We start from the raw sequence: 15,112 nt of genomic DNA, 5'->3' as shown, positions 1-15,112 counted from the left end.
AACAAGATTTTTCTAGTGATTAATTACAGAATGTTTACTACATTGTGATGTGTTAATAATTTAGTTTTCAAGTAAATGATTTTTTTCTTAGAACTAATTTTGTTCTAAATTAGGTTACCATAATCCCTTTACAATTTTGGTAAAATCTTCTTGATAAATCTGGTTTTCATTGCTTTTCAGCGAACCCTCTTAAATTGGATTAATTGCCCATTGTCCCCTCCCTTACTCCCTGAGCTGCGCTTCCGTTCGCCCTTCCATCCGTCCGTTCGTCTCTGATTTGAATATGATTACATATGGAGAAATGATCTATGTGCATTCACAAACGTATAGTATAACATACGCAATAAACACACACTTGCATCTTGAGGGATTAGACAATGAAATATAGTTTGATGTACATCCCTAATCCCGCCTGTTGATTAAAATAGTTGGTTAAAAAGATAGTTTGAACAGGCCAATCAAGATTTTATAAGACTATCCAAAATTGAGCGGAAATGAAGACACATCAATATTAGACCCATTCATTGATACAGCTTAGCCTGGCCAAAAAATAAAAAAAAGTAGTAGAAATGTCATATAAACGTCAGATTTCTAACATTTGAACAGTTATCGTGCCTTATCGTCATTTCAAACGCCAATTCAAAGATCAATATAATAGGATAATTTCATAGAATAAATTGGTATATTTTTTTTAACTTTTTCTAAATTACACCTAATTGTTAGAGGAATCTTCATGATTGAATTAATATCAATGTCAATAAAACGATTAAATGTTATTAAATAACATGCTTAGACGTAAAGTAAGTTAACGACAAGGTAACACGTTCTTTATTTATATAAAATATCACATAGAACTAAAGATAGAGATAAGACAATAAAAGATTAAAAATAGAATAAAAATATCCAAAGTATTTGATTTAACAATTGGGTATCAGTTTAAATTGCAATCACTCTTTCTCCCTCTTACTAGAAAAAGTATATCTGTTTTAAAAGTAAAAAATGCGACCACGCTATTATAATATCAAATTTTTATTTAAACTTGACATTAGCCTCAATAATATAAATATAATAACATATTTATTTGGCATTTAATGATAACAATTATTAGATGCGAGAGCTTTCTATAATCAGGGTCTGTATGTTTCTTAATATATTTTAGAGTTATCATCATAAATATGTAGTTGATCGTTATTATGTCAGTGTTTAGATTACAATTATTTAACACATTTAAGTCTAAATTACCAATGTCAAGTCGATAGTAAATCAGTTATTAACACTTTATTTAATATCATACAATCAATTCAATATATCTAACTTTAAAAACTTCAGGTTGATAATATGTCAGTTGAGACCACATAATATCAAATAATCGATATAGTAGACTAGTCTACAAAAGTATTAAATGTGTTTTTATATCATAAATTTTAAAAAGTCACTCCCTATCTTGCAATGAATGTTGTTATCCTTGTTTTTTTAAGTAATTTACAAATGTATTATTTAAAGGGCAAAAGGTCTTGAGCCTTAGAAATTTTGAAATGAATAAGTATACGTATCTGTATATAATAATGTTCAATAGATAGGTAGATAGTCAGATAGATAGAAGAAACTCATAGATAGATAGTCAGATGGATATATGGATAGACAAATATATTTATAGCTGGTTTGAATGTATACACAGAACTTTAAGGTTTTTAGAAAAATACTTTTCTTTTTAAAACTCAAATTGAAAGTGGGGAGGGTTGTTGATACATAAATGAAATCTATATAAAAGTACAGTTTGAAAATTATCATAAGAGGCCAACAGCCGAGCACAAACCGACAAATTTAATAAAATTTTACAGTTGGATTGCCAGATTATAAAAAGTTATAAAAGGTAAATTGGCTGTCGAGCCCTGATTTTTAAAAATCCTCAAAAACTCAATATGTAAAATAGATGGGAAATATTACTTTACTTCCATTGTCCTATCCCTATGCAAAGATGTTACCTGGTCTTCAGGTTGTCTGTTGGCAATTATATAGTCCAGTATCTGACCAGCCTTCTCCACACTTCCAGCTCGGAGTTGTGTCAGTGACTGGCATACTGACGTTGAGGCACTTGTTAACTTTACTTCTAAATATAGGGATAGATGGATATATATAGGATAGTTAGATATATATATATAGATAGATAAATAGATGGATAGATGGATGGATGGATACTGATAGCTGGATAGATAGATAGATGGTTTGATAGATGAGTAAATAGATAGATAGATAGGTAGATTGACAGATGTATAGATGGATAGATAGATTATTAATGAATAGATAGATAGATTAACAGATGGAAAGATGGATAGGTGGATAGATGGTTAAATTAATAGATTTATGGATTGATGAATGAATTAATAGAAGATTGTATGATTAGATAGATAGATTGATTGATAAATGAATGAATGAATAGATAGATAGATTGATAAAAAGATAGTTAGAAATTTGAGAACATGTCTAACATAGAGTAGCTATACTCTAAAAGTTTCTAATTTGCCATCCTCACTAAATAACCTTGTAAAATGTAACCTTGACTCTCCTCTCTGAGGTTGACGAGTAAATCCCGAGGCTCCTCTCTCTGTCCGCTGATTTCCAGGGCAGACATTTTCACTATGAGTCGGGTTGCAGGCTTATCCTTTATCTGCCTTATACACCTATAGAATATAAACATTAGTTTGCATGGGTTCGATACTTGAAATAAGCTATTTTAAGTTGTATCCTTAAAAAGTGATTTCCAAATCATGTTTTCACTATGAGTCGGGTTGCAGGCTTATCCTTTATCTACCTTATACACAAGCACAATATAAACATTAGTTTACATGGGTTCGATACATAAAAATAAACTTTTGAAGTTGGATCCTTAAAAAGGGTTACAATTTACCTAAAAATCCAACCAATAGCAGTTGGAATAATTCCCACAGAAAGATTTGATGCATCCTCTCCTATCATTGTGTATCTCTTTCCAAGGCTGCAGTGACCAAAACTAGAATTAACATATAATTAAAACCAAAAAATTACAGAAGAAAAATTATGTTTATTTTTAATTTTTTCTAAATTAATAATTATTTTTCTTTTAGTACCATATTAAGTAATAATTTAAACTTTAGACTGACTGATATTTATAAAATGAAAGGTCAGAAAGACATATTTTAGTAGTTTTTGCAGTATGGCTTCGAAACTGATTAATATCTGCTGGATTAGAACCGGTTCTAAGCCACAATAAAAAATAATGTGTAGCACCAATTTATATCAAGTTTTCTACGAGTATAAAAATGTACAATCATATTAAAACCAGTTTTATAAGGTCGTTTCTTCGGCATCACAGGGATAACATAACTGATTTTAAGATTATAACTCTATATTCTTATATCCGCGGAAAGCTGTTTATACAATAACTATTAATGATTTTAATACCTAAACAGTGTAGAATCAGTCCCCGACAATAAGGCTTGTATACATTCAGGAAGACTTGCTGTGCACATCTCTAACTGAGGGTCTTCATCTAGAAAATATAATATATAGTTAGAGACTCCTAGCGGTACAATTTTGAATCAAAATGATGTGAAACTGAGCTAAAGTTATAATTAAATGATCCTTTTTATTAATTTTGAACTGTAATTTTAATAAAAAGTATTCAATATTAAAAGAACACAGTAATAGTGTCTGACTGATTATGACTTAACAAAAAAAAATTAGCCAATGAGAGGCCGTTATTGACCAATGGTAAAATTTATAGTGGCCTCTCATTGGCTAATTTTTTTTGTTACGTCATAATCAGTCAGACACTATTACTGTGTTCATATTAAAATCTTAATATTGGGTGTTTATCTATAGAATATGATTTAGTTTAGTACTACTAGCGGTAAGCAGTGAAATTAAATGCCAGAGTAATAGAATGACTAAATTACTCTTAGAGTTAGTTGTTGATCATGCCAGAAATTAATAAAAAAAATTTCATTATGGCTTCAAAACCAATTAATATCCGCTGGATTAGAACCGGTTCTCCGTCATACTTAAAATCATGTATACCATCGTATGAGATACACAATTTTTCACAAAAATCAAAATCATAAAATTAATTCCAGTTTTCTTAGCCTGGACTTAGACCCCTCGAGGCTTACAAAACTGTTTCTAATACTGTAAACTTTAATTTCAATGCGATTCAGTAAATATATAAGTCTATTTTTTGTAACCTAGATTCTATTTTTGTGTAAAATAGTTTTAAAGGTTTTTGGATATTAAATTATTTTGAATTTTGAAAATCTGCTTTTATCCTAATTGTGAAAGATAAAAGAGTTGTTTATGTAAACATTATCTAAATATGTTCATCATCAAAAACATGGATAGATAGATAGATAAATAGATAAAGAAAAAAATAGAGGGCTAATAGATGAATTATTGGATAGATATATAGATAGATGCATGCATAGATGAATGAATTGATAGTTAGATTATTAAATTAACATATTTATCTTTATTTGTTAATTTAGATGTATTGATAGGATAAATAGATGTATAGATACATAAATAGATTTATGAATTGATAGATAGAGATAGATAGATAGATAAATTAACGGATAGATGAATAGATTGATAGATGGATATTGATTTCTCAAAATAAAAACGAAAATATTGATAGATTGATAAGTATGAAATTTCTATTAAAAGATAATAATTTAAAATTGAATTTAACATTTTTGCCTCTCAATAAAATAAATTTTAAAACTGAGTAAAATCAATCTTTAACAGATTTGGCATAGTAGCAATATCCTGGGATGATAGGGGTTAGTAAATTAGTTCACCAAGGATAATCATGTCCATTAGTATCGCAACAATAACACGATAACAACGTGGTTAAGGGTTTTTCCAGTGTGTGTACAATTACATCCGAAAATATCTTTGTTGAGAAGCTTTTATTATTTTAAGTAATAACATCTAGGGCACCTGTTATTTTAAGTTATAACATTTAGGAGGGGAAATCCCCCCCCCCCCCTCGCACACACAAACACGCATTTAAGGGGGGTAAATACCCCCACACCTTGTATAAATTCTTTGTTAAAGAAGAGAAAATAGTAATTATTTATAAGTACTTATAAGTACTTTTAAAAATCAAAAAACCATGTAAGCTTTTACATTGTGACAAACTAATGGACGGATGTATAATCCATAATTTGATTTTAGCTTTGTCATTTAGTTTAATTCAGAGCTGGTTGTCTGAAAGTCATTGGGTAAAAAAATTCAGCAATTAAATTTTAAGTTTATTTGAATTTCTATTTATTCTTTAAATTAACTCTATCAAATATATGTTCATGTAATAAAATTTAATTTCTCTGTTTTTATTTTTTTTGTTTTTAAGAGTTTTCAATAGAGGGATAGGACTTTGGACTGAAAAATTATAGTGGTACCCAAAGTTTTTAAAGTTGTGCCTCTCATTCGTTGACTAAATCTTGAATTGTTGGTTAAAATTTGCTGTGACCAATTATTCTGTCAACATTATAGAGCTAAACACTAATTTTTCGTCCATAGTCTTATCCTTGAATGTGCCATTTTTGAGATCTTGCTGTAAAAACCCACGAGTGTAGCTACTCCAAAACTTGATTTTTAGTGTTTTGCATAAACATCCATCCGTCTGAGCGTCCATCAAATTAAAAGTAAAACTTTTCATGGGAAAATCTAAACTAAATTCGTTTCTAGGGATTTGAATTTAATAAAATTACACCAGAATACGAGTAAAAGCATACTGATAGTGTGTTGTTATATTATTTGTATACCAGGACTTTAAAATTCTTCCCTAATGTAAAATCCTGAACTAAACTAATACTAAACATTTCAAAATATCCTTTAAATCTTCTTTTAGACCTCCTAAAATATAAATAAATAGAAAGAGGGAAATAAAAATCCATCAATTTTATTCTATTGATATCTTTTATACTAAAGTAGCTAGATGACTGTATGTATGTCAGATATTCTAAATGGCTGTTTTTTTACACGATTGGGGAAGGTTGGGATGGACAAATTAGAATTTTAAACAAAACCCCAAACTTCCATATTCATATTTGAAGCTAGGGGCGAAGCCATTATACTATTAGGTAATAAGGTTTGTTTTTGTCTGTAGCTAAAAGTCTTAAAAATAGTCTGGTCTTAATTGGTCAGGCAAGCTACACAAACGTCTTATGGTAGTTAAGGTAATTGTTTTACCTCCCCCGGCCTCCCCTAGAGGCTAAAAAAGTGATATAAAATCTTCCCTAAAAAGTGAGTAAGTCCAAAAGTTTCTAAATGAATATATCTAAAAATTCAGAATAAACGAATAAGACATTATGGAGAGAGAGGACATTGGACGAAGCCCATTTTGTTCCGAATTTGTATCACTTTTGAAAAGTGCGACTCCAGTTGCGTCATATTTTTCTTTTCCGAAAAGGGGAAGGGGGAAAGAAAAAAAAGGGAAGAGGGGAAGAAAAAAGAGATGAGAGAAAAGGGGGTTTTCCCCATCTCTTTTGAAGAGATTTTCTTCCCCCCTTCCCTTTTTCGGGAAAGAAAAATATGACGTAACTGGAGTCGCACTTTTCAAAAGTGATACAAATTCGGAACAAAATGGGCTTCGTCAGGACATTGTACTCTAAATTTTTCTTGTTTTAAACACATTCTATCATTTGTTGTCTGAAACACTTTGGGTACTTTATTTAAATGTTGATTCGTTTCTAAATCTAGCAATTCCCAACATTTTAACAAATAATTTTAATCCCCAGAAAGTTTGATAAATTCAATATGAACATATAATGAATTTGCAAAAAATGTATAGGATATTTCTAGGATATATATTAAACTCCAAGTTACAGATGTTTGGATTGACGGACAGACTCGCCCTAATTGTAGAAAAACTACGATTTTAAAAAATTAGGATGCAAATAGATTTAGTCAACACATAATTTACGACAAAACAAGGACAATAAGTAGCGCAAAGGCATCAGCGCAAAAAGTTATAAAAATTCCATAAAAAATTAAAAAGATTAAATTAAGCAAAATAAAAATTTATAAAGTTTGCAAGAAATATATTATTTTTGATCATTGTTAATTATTCAATAAATGTGTCTTTTATTTCAAACATTCATTCTTTCATTACAGACAGGCTGACGGACGGACAGACACGAATTAATTGAGAAGTAGCCATGCTACTAAAAAATTAGGGTAATTGTGATTACGTGAGATAGAGTACTTCAACATGTTAAAATGACGTTTTTACAACATCGAAGAAAATACATAAGTAGCAATTGATTTAAGTGAAAAAGAAAATTAGAGAAAAGTTGTAGAAAAGGGTGAAAAAAAGGAGAGAAGGAACGAAAAAGGAAGAAGAATAGAAGAAAAAGGGGAGAAGGTAAGAGAAGAAAAACGGGGCAAAAGGGAAGAGGACAAGAAAAAGAAAGAAGAGAAGAAGAATTGTGGAGACAAGAAGAAGAAAAGAAAAAGGAGAAGGGAAGAGAAGAAAAAAAGAACAGGGGAGTAAGGAAGAGAAAAAAAAAGTGAAGAAGGGAAGAGGAAATAAAAGATTGGAGAAAATTAATAAGGGGAGGGTAAAAGAAAGGGGAGAAGAAGAAAAGGAAGGAAGCGAGAGAAGTAAATAGATATATTTAATAAAAACTAGCGTTACAGGCAGACAGACAGACAGACATTATAGATTAGCCAATTTCTACACTACATATATACATAATCTTTTTTATGGTATATTGCAAAAACGCCTTTTTCTGCAAATTAATCTAGGACATTTTCGACATAATTTTCTGTCAAAAAAAAACTTAATTTATTGTTTAATTTTTTTCTGTGAAAAAAAGTAAATGTTTTATTAATAGAACAGAAAAGACAACGATTACAATAGTTATCTAAGAGTTTGTTCTAGCTGCTCTTCTTATAGACATGATTGTCCTTGTTTTAATGTAAAAATATTACTGTTTTTACGCTAATTTACTTCTTAAAGAAAAAGTGCTAAAGACTAACTGCTCGATTTAGTCTTTAAAAACAAACATAGATTTAAAGTCTATCTCAATTTAAATATTTAATAGCGTAGCTGCTCTATAAGTCATTTTGTCTGCCATTCTATCAGTCAGTCCATAAATACAAAGCGCTAAAAGACAACTAACAAAAATAATTATCTACTGAAGTAGCAAGCAAATCAGACGGATTGAAAAAAATGCTTTTAAAGCATAAATTAATTATTCATTTTTTCAGACAAACCATCTTTAATACCAACAAAATAAATAAATACCTGTAAAAACTCCATCAAATGCAAACATCCTGGGCGCCAAAACATCCAGGGGACCTGCACCAGAATCCAGCTCCTTGCCTGCTTTGCCTGCCTGCAGATCAGCTGGATTGCTGACTTCCTGTTGGCTGGCGGCGGATCCAGGTCCCAGCAGCGTCACCTGTTTCTTCTTTTTGTCCATTTGGAATTGGGGATTTGTAATACTTTCAATGTTTTCACCTAATAAATAAAATTATGATTTCTGATACGATAAAATAAAAATAATTTTTCTTTTAGAGCTAAATTTTAGTACTTATTATCATATAAATCCAAATCTAGTTTTTGCTAGGTTAGGTAAGTGTAGGTTTTAAAATTTTATTATACTGGGGTAAGGATAACCCTGCAGATTAGTTATTCTATTCTAAGAATAGGATTCCTAAGGAATGTATGCATGGGTCCAGCTTATAGTTGCAATGCCATTGGAACATATGGTATTTATTTTATTGACCTTATCATCCATTTTACAAATTTCAAAATTCTACAAATGGGGAAGGTAGGTTACGCTAAATTCCGTAAAGGTGAGATTTTTAAGGCTAAAAACAGAGTAGTAGAACGATAATAGTTATTTCTCGCATCGTATTATAAACGGCTTTCCGCGGATATAGAAAGTACAATTATGAGATTAAAACTACCTTTTTTAGCCCCGAGGTGCCGGAGGCACCGGCTAAAAAAACTGGTTTTAATCTTATGATTGTACATTTCTATATTCGTAGAAAGCTGGATATAAAACGATGCTAGACATAGTTTTTTCGTATGGATGAGAACCGGTTCCTATCCACCGGATTCGAATGAATACGAGAAAATTTATGTTAACTTTTTGAAAAATTGTCTATAGTTATTGTTATTTCAATAAGTAATAGACATATTTAGTGAATATTATCATTCTACTACTTTTAAGTATTAAAACTCACACATTTACGGAATTTTAGCACAACCTACCCCCCCCCCCCTTCATATTGAAGAAAATAAAATATGTTTGGTAAATTTCTGCATATTTCTTTCCAGGGAAGCTTTGATTAGGTTCTTACCTTTAGTTATGACTCTAAGATACACTCTGACTTTCCCCATAGAGTTTCCAGTTATTTGACTAGTCCCAACTCCTGGTACGATTAGTATTATTCATTATTTTGTAACACTACTCCACAATACACACGTTTTGGTCAGTATGTTTGTCGGTCTGCAACTCTCATGAGAATGTGGAACACATAATTTAAATATTAACGGATTTTTCTTCCGAAGAAAACTATTAAGACATTTAATATTGCAAATATTAACAGTTAGTCTTGCTGTTATTATTATTGAAGTTATGCATAATATTTATTAAAATAAAAATTCATTTTAATTTTTTTAATTAGGAAATACTTAGGATTGATGTTAATTACTTATAAAAAGGTTTTCCACTGTGGAATAAGAAAGAGAATAGTTATTTCTCGCATCGTATTATAAACGGCTTTCCGCGGATTTAGAATGTACAATTATGAGATTAAAACTAGTTTTTAAGCTCCGAGGCACCGGCTTAAAAAAATGGTTTCAATCTTATGATTGTACATTTCTATATTCGTAGAAAGCTGGATATAATACGATGCTAGACATAGTTTTTTCGTATGGATGAGAACCGGTTCCTATCCACCGGATTCGAATGAATACGAGAAATAAATTTCCTACAATGTTGAGCGACTCAACACACACACACGAAGACACACAATGAATAAATAAATTCCTTCTAGCATCTTCTTCAGTATTGGGGGTGGGGGCACAGGGGGGCAGTGGGATAAAATACTCCCATAGCCAGTGGGCGGCTGGGTGCCAGCAGTCAAGCCGCCGATATCCAAACCAGATTGTGGTGATTGTAGGCTGGCTCCTGCGGCGGTTTGAACTGCTGGTGGCAGCTGTAGGCTGCCGCTTGTCTTCTTTTTCTTGGCAAAAAAGGCGGCAGCTGTTTTCTGTTGCTGTGGTGAACCGGTAACAGCGTTTGCTGTCATAACGAAGGCAGGATTTGGGTTCAACTATTATTTTTTTTTAGTCTTGGGAAACATTTTTAAAAGCGTAGCCTTACTATAAATAGGGTCGGTCCGTCCGGAACGGTTAGATCTTCTATTTAATTTAGACATGTCAGAATTGTCCTATCGATTTCAAACTTTGCAAGATGATTCGTATAACAGTTAGGTACTATTTATAAGCGTAGCAGCTCTATAATCGTTACCAGAAAGTACGTAAGTCCATCTAAAACATGCTGATTTTTTATTTTTTTACCCACCTCTTATTATTACAAAAAAACTAATAAGGAAAAGACAGTATATAAAAAGAAAAAAGGTAAAAAAATGGCAGAAAACGTGAATAGTGTGTTTTTGTTGCCAACTAATCAAAAGTATAGTGCACAATTGGATCCACGGATACAGGGATAAGAGAATGTACGAGAAAAGAAATGCCCCTATCCAATTTCGTGTGTAGAATTGGTTTCTGTCATTTGAAAAAAAAAGTAAGTGTTAATTGTTTTTTTTAATGACTATCCCTTTCATCCCTGGAAATTTGTCATAAATTGCACTATCTATCTGTCTTTCTATTTATATACCTGAATGTCTATCGACATCTCTGTCTTTCTATCTATCTATCTATCCTCCGTTCTATCTATCTGTCTCTATATCTATCTATCTATCTTCCGTTCTATCTATATATCTGTCTTTCTATCTATCTCTCTTCCGTTCTATCTATATATCTGTCTCTCCATCTCCCTGGGGATTTGTCATAAATTGCACATACTATCTTTTTTATCTATCTGTCTATCTTACGTTCGATCCATCTATCTATCTTTCGTTCTATCTATCTATCTGTCTTTTTATCTATCTATCTTTCGTTCTATCTATCTATCTTTCGTTCTATCTATCTATCTGTCTTTCTATCTATCTATCTGTAGTTTCTATCTATCTATCTGTAGTTTCTATCTATTTATCCGTCTTTAAATATAACTTTCTCTCTTTCTTTCTATTCATCTATCTGGGTTTCTATCTATCTATCTGTTTTTCTTTTTTATATATCTGTCTTTCTATCTATCTATCCATCTCTCTGTTTTTCTATCCATCTATCTGGATTTCTATCTATCTATCTGTAGTTTCTATCTACCTATCTTTCTGTCTTTTTATCTATCTAAATATCTGTTTATATATCCATCTTTCTGGCTTTCTATCTATCTATCTGTCTTTCTATTTATATACCTGAATTTCTATCGACATCTCTGTCTTTCTATCTATCTATCTATCTGTCTTTATATCTAAATATCTATCGTTCTATTCATCTCTCTGTCTTTCTATCCATCTATCTGTCTTTCTATCCATCTATCTGGCTTTCTAAATATCTATCTATCTATCTTTCGTTCTATCTATCTATCTATCTTTCGTTCTATCTATCTATCTATCTATCTTTCATTCTATCTATCTATCTGTCTTTCGTTCTATCTATCTATCTGTCTTTTTATCTATCTATCTTCCGTTCTATCTATATATCTGTCTCTCTTTCTACCTGGGGATTTGTCATAAATTGCACTTACTATCTATATATCTATCTATCTGTCTTTCGTTCTATCTATCTATCTATCTTTCGTTCTATCAATCTATCTGTCTTTCTATCAATCTATCTGTAGTTTCTATCTATCTATCTGTCTTTCTATCTATCTATCTGTAGTTTCTATCTATCTATCCGTCTTTCTATATAACTTTCTCTCTTTCTATTCATCTCTCTGTCTTTCTATCCATCTATCTGGCTTTCTATCTATCTATCTGTCTTTCTTTTTTATATATCTGCCTTTCTATCTATCTATCCATCTGTCTGTCTTTCGATTTATCCATCTGTCTTTTTATCTATCTATTTTGCTTTCTATTTATCTATTTGTATTTCTATCCATGTCCATGTCTTTCTCTCTATCTATCTGTAGTTTCTATCTATCTTTTAGCTGTCTTTCTATCCATCTAACTAACTATCTATCTATCTATAACTATCTAAACATCTATCTATCTATTTAATTCCCAAAACAATTCCTTATTGAATGTAAGATTATGATTTTGAAATGAAGAGCCACTCTGATCCATACTGGTAAAGAAATAAACATTCATTTAAAACTTTATTGATTGATTCCTTCTTAATGTTTTGGTACAATAAAAAGATAACAAAATATAAGAGAGAGAAATAGAGATAGAAAGAGAGTGATAGAGAGAGAGAGAGAGAGAGAGAGAGAGAGAGAGAGAGAGAGAGAGAGAGAGAGAGAGAGAGAGAGAGAGAGAGAGAGAATGAGAGAAGGGTTTATATTTTGGTAAATTTTGATTAGTTAGTCAACCAATAATTTTAACTTTCAGCAGGGGTAATTTTCCTAAAGTCCATTGTCTTATCCTTTAAGATCCCTGCGATAGTGGTATCTTATATGTATTTCTTGTAATTATATCCTCTCGTGCTATATGAAATAGAATAATCTAATAAATAAGATAATTAATATCTATTATTATACATTAATTATTAGAAGCATTGCCGTAGAGGAAGGGGGTAAAGGAGAGATATAGGGTGGTTTCCATGAAAAAAGGTTTCTAGTCGAACACTGACCAACACATCCCTATTAATTTGAAAGAAATTGAAAAGAGGTGGGGGGTAGTTTTTCTGTTGTTTGTATTACTTTAGGTTTTGTATTAGGGAACCACAGGAATAGGCCATATACCACCCCCTACATAAGAGGGAAGGAGGGGGAGATTAGTGCTTGACAGGCACTTCGGGGTAAATAACCATTTGTATTTCAATATCAGAGTATTAAATCACTATTTGTTTTAGATAGGGTGGACAAAAAATAAGGATGACAACATCCATAAGAAGGAAACCCCGATAAGAATTTACACAATATATTAATAACACCCCCCTCCCCCCTAGATGCCTCTAGGAGAACTTGAGGGGAGGGTTGGTTGATTTTGACATTACATATTTTGTATTTAAGATTTTCAAAAAAAGTAAAAAAATTGTGGGAGGGTTATTTTTTATTGAGAAGGGCTTTAAAAAATCACAGGACCAGTAGATATATTCCCTAAAGAGTAGAGTCCAATCGGTTTAATGGTTACTGAGTTCACTGGTAAGCAGAATCTTCAGACCAAAATCATCCTTTTTAATATCCTCCAGAGCATTACAGATATACTGATGTCCCAAGAAAAGTTTAGATTCGGCGCAATTATACTATTCCTCCCTGCAAAAGCTACTTTAGTAATACCTTTAAAGGTACAGGGGAATCAGAAAGATAAGGGGATTATATCCGAAAATAAAATTTTGGCCAGAAGTTTTTATGCATATATACATGTTATCCATATTATATTTATATACATAGTTTCATGGACAAATCCCATACAGAAAAATACAAAAAAAAACTTGATAAAAATATCAAACAAAACACTTTTACAAAAATAATCATACTATATAAGTTTAAATAGATTTGTGGAAAAATCCCATATAGAAAAATACAAATAATTTTGTGAGAAAAAAAATCGAATCCGACAAAACCCACATTATATTTATATAGATAGTTTCATGGAAAAATCCCATACAGAAAAATACAGAAAATTTTGATGAAAAACTGAAAAACTAAACAATATTTATTAGACAAAACTAAAAACCCACATTATATTTATTAAAATAATCTCATGGCCAGTTTCCTTACAGAAAAAAAAATATTTTAAATATAAAAAAAAACCTTAAGGGACAAGATGCTTGTAGAAATATGCTATTATATTTATACAAATAATCTCATGGACAAATCCCATACATAAAATTACAAAAATTTCAAGAAAATAACCTTATCGGACAAAATCCTATTAGAAGTAACCAAAATAAACAACTTTTCTTTAAATATCTTTTTTAATCCATAAAATCTACATTATTTAATGAAAATAAATGTTGCTTTAAAAAACTGTGACTTGGAGAGGATAATTTTTTACTGGAAATTGTCCTACAAATAAATTTCATCTTATACAGACATTTTCTACCTTATGTTGAGTATGTGATAAGAATATAAGATCAAAATTCAAATTATCCTCCATATACATGTTTTCTATGTTTCAAAGGGGGGAAATGTAGTAGACAGGCGTTGTGTCTGTTTGTCTGTCTGTTTCTTTCTCTGTAATTAAATATTTGCCTTTTTAGCAGCAAAGCTTAAATTTTGCTGTTATATAAATTTCTTTAGAAATATACAATGAGTATCTACTCTATATATTATTTTGTCTGTCCGTCTGTCTATTGACACAGTCTGCCATTTGGTTTGTCCATTAAGATCTCGTTTAATTTTGCTAAATTTAATACTTGGGATGGGTTTAAGTCTATTTTATTACCAACCCCCCCCCCCTCCCCTAGATGCTAGGGGCTTACCGCTAGTCTTTACATACTGTAATACTTTTGTATCTTGATCAAAAGCAAGCATATTTATATTTTTCTACAGAAAATGTTAAGAAAAGTTAGGAAAAGACTTCCGAACAAAAACACGAAATTACATGATAGCGATAACAAGTATAGTTGTAACAAAGCGACAAATTAATAGGTAAATTGAAGCTTTTGATTTAAGAATTAGTTGATTTCTCAGGGGCAAGGTGACGCTTCGGTTAAAGGTCCTCTACACTCCACTTTTAGCATACTCTGCGTGTGAAATGCAGTGTAACGCGCTCAAAGTTTTGGATTGCACGACATTTGTCTGAAAGTCCTAACTGTGTATGATAATAAGTTGCGACTGTTCAGGGCCAAGGTATTCCACCTATCTATAATTGTTAATGTCGCGCATAA

General features: G+C 31.1%; 1 protein-coding gene across 2 annotated transcripts in view; it reads right to left on the bottom strand.

Moving 5' to 3' along the window:
* The window catches only part of LOC145330026 (uncharacterized), a 107,049-nt gene extending 97,633 nt beyond the window's left edge, over nucleotides 1–9,416 (bottom strand). For both annotated transcript variants that reach the window (XM_080174561.1, XM_080174562.1), the window contains exons 1-6: nucleotides 9,349–9,416; nucleotides 8,285–8,500; nucleotides 3,442–3,529; nucleotides 2,909–3,010; nucleotides 2,557–2,681; nucleotides 1,986–2,110 (exon numbers count right to left, since the gene is read on the bottom strand). In XM_080174561.1, the coding sequence (XP_080030687.1) occupies nucleotides 1,986–2,110; nucleotides 2,557–2,681; nucleotides 2,909–3,010; nucleotides 3,442–3,529; nucleotides 8,285–8,500; nucleotides 9,349–9,388 (696 nt within the window). In that variant the 5' untranslated portion in view covers nucleotides 9,389–9,416. The remainder of the gene's footprint in view (nucleotides 1–1,985; nucleotides 2,111–2,556; nucleotides 2,682–2,908; nucleotides 3,011–3,441; nucleotides 3,530–8,284; nucleotides 8,501–9,348) is intronic.
* Between the last annotated feature and the right edge of the window lie 5,696 nt (nucleotides 9,417–15,112).

This window comes from Acartia tonsa, chromosome 10, assembly GCF_053477335.1.
Source record: "Acartia tonsa isolate MP-2025a chromosome 10, ASM5347733v1, whole genome shotgun sequence".
Lineage (NCBI taxonomy): Eukaryota > Metazoa > Arthropoda > Copepoda > Calanoida > Acartiidae > Acartia > Acartia tonsa.
Note: the sequence above shows the minus strand (reverse complement) of the source record. Positions and strands in the feature narration are given on the sequence as shown.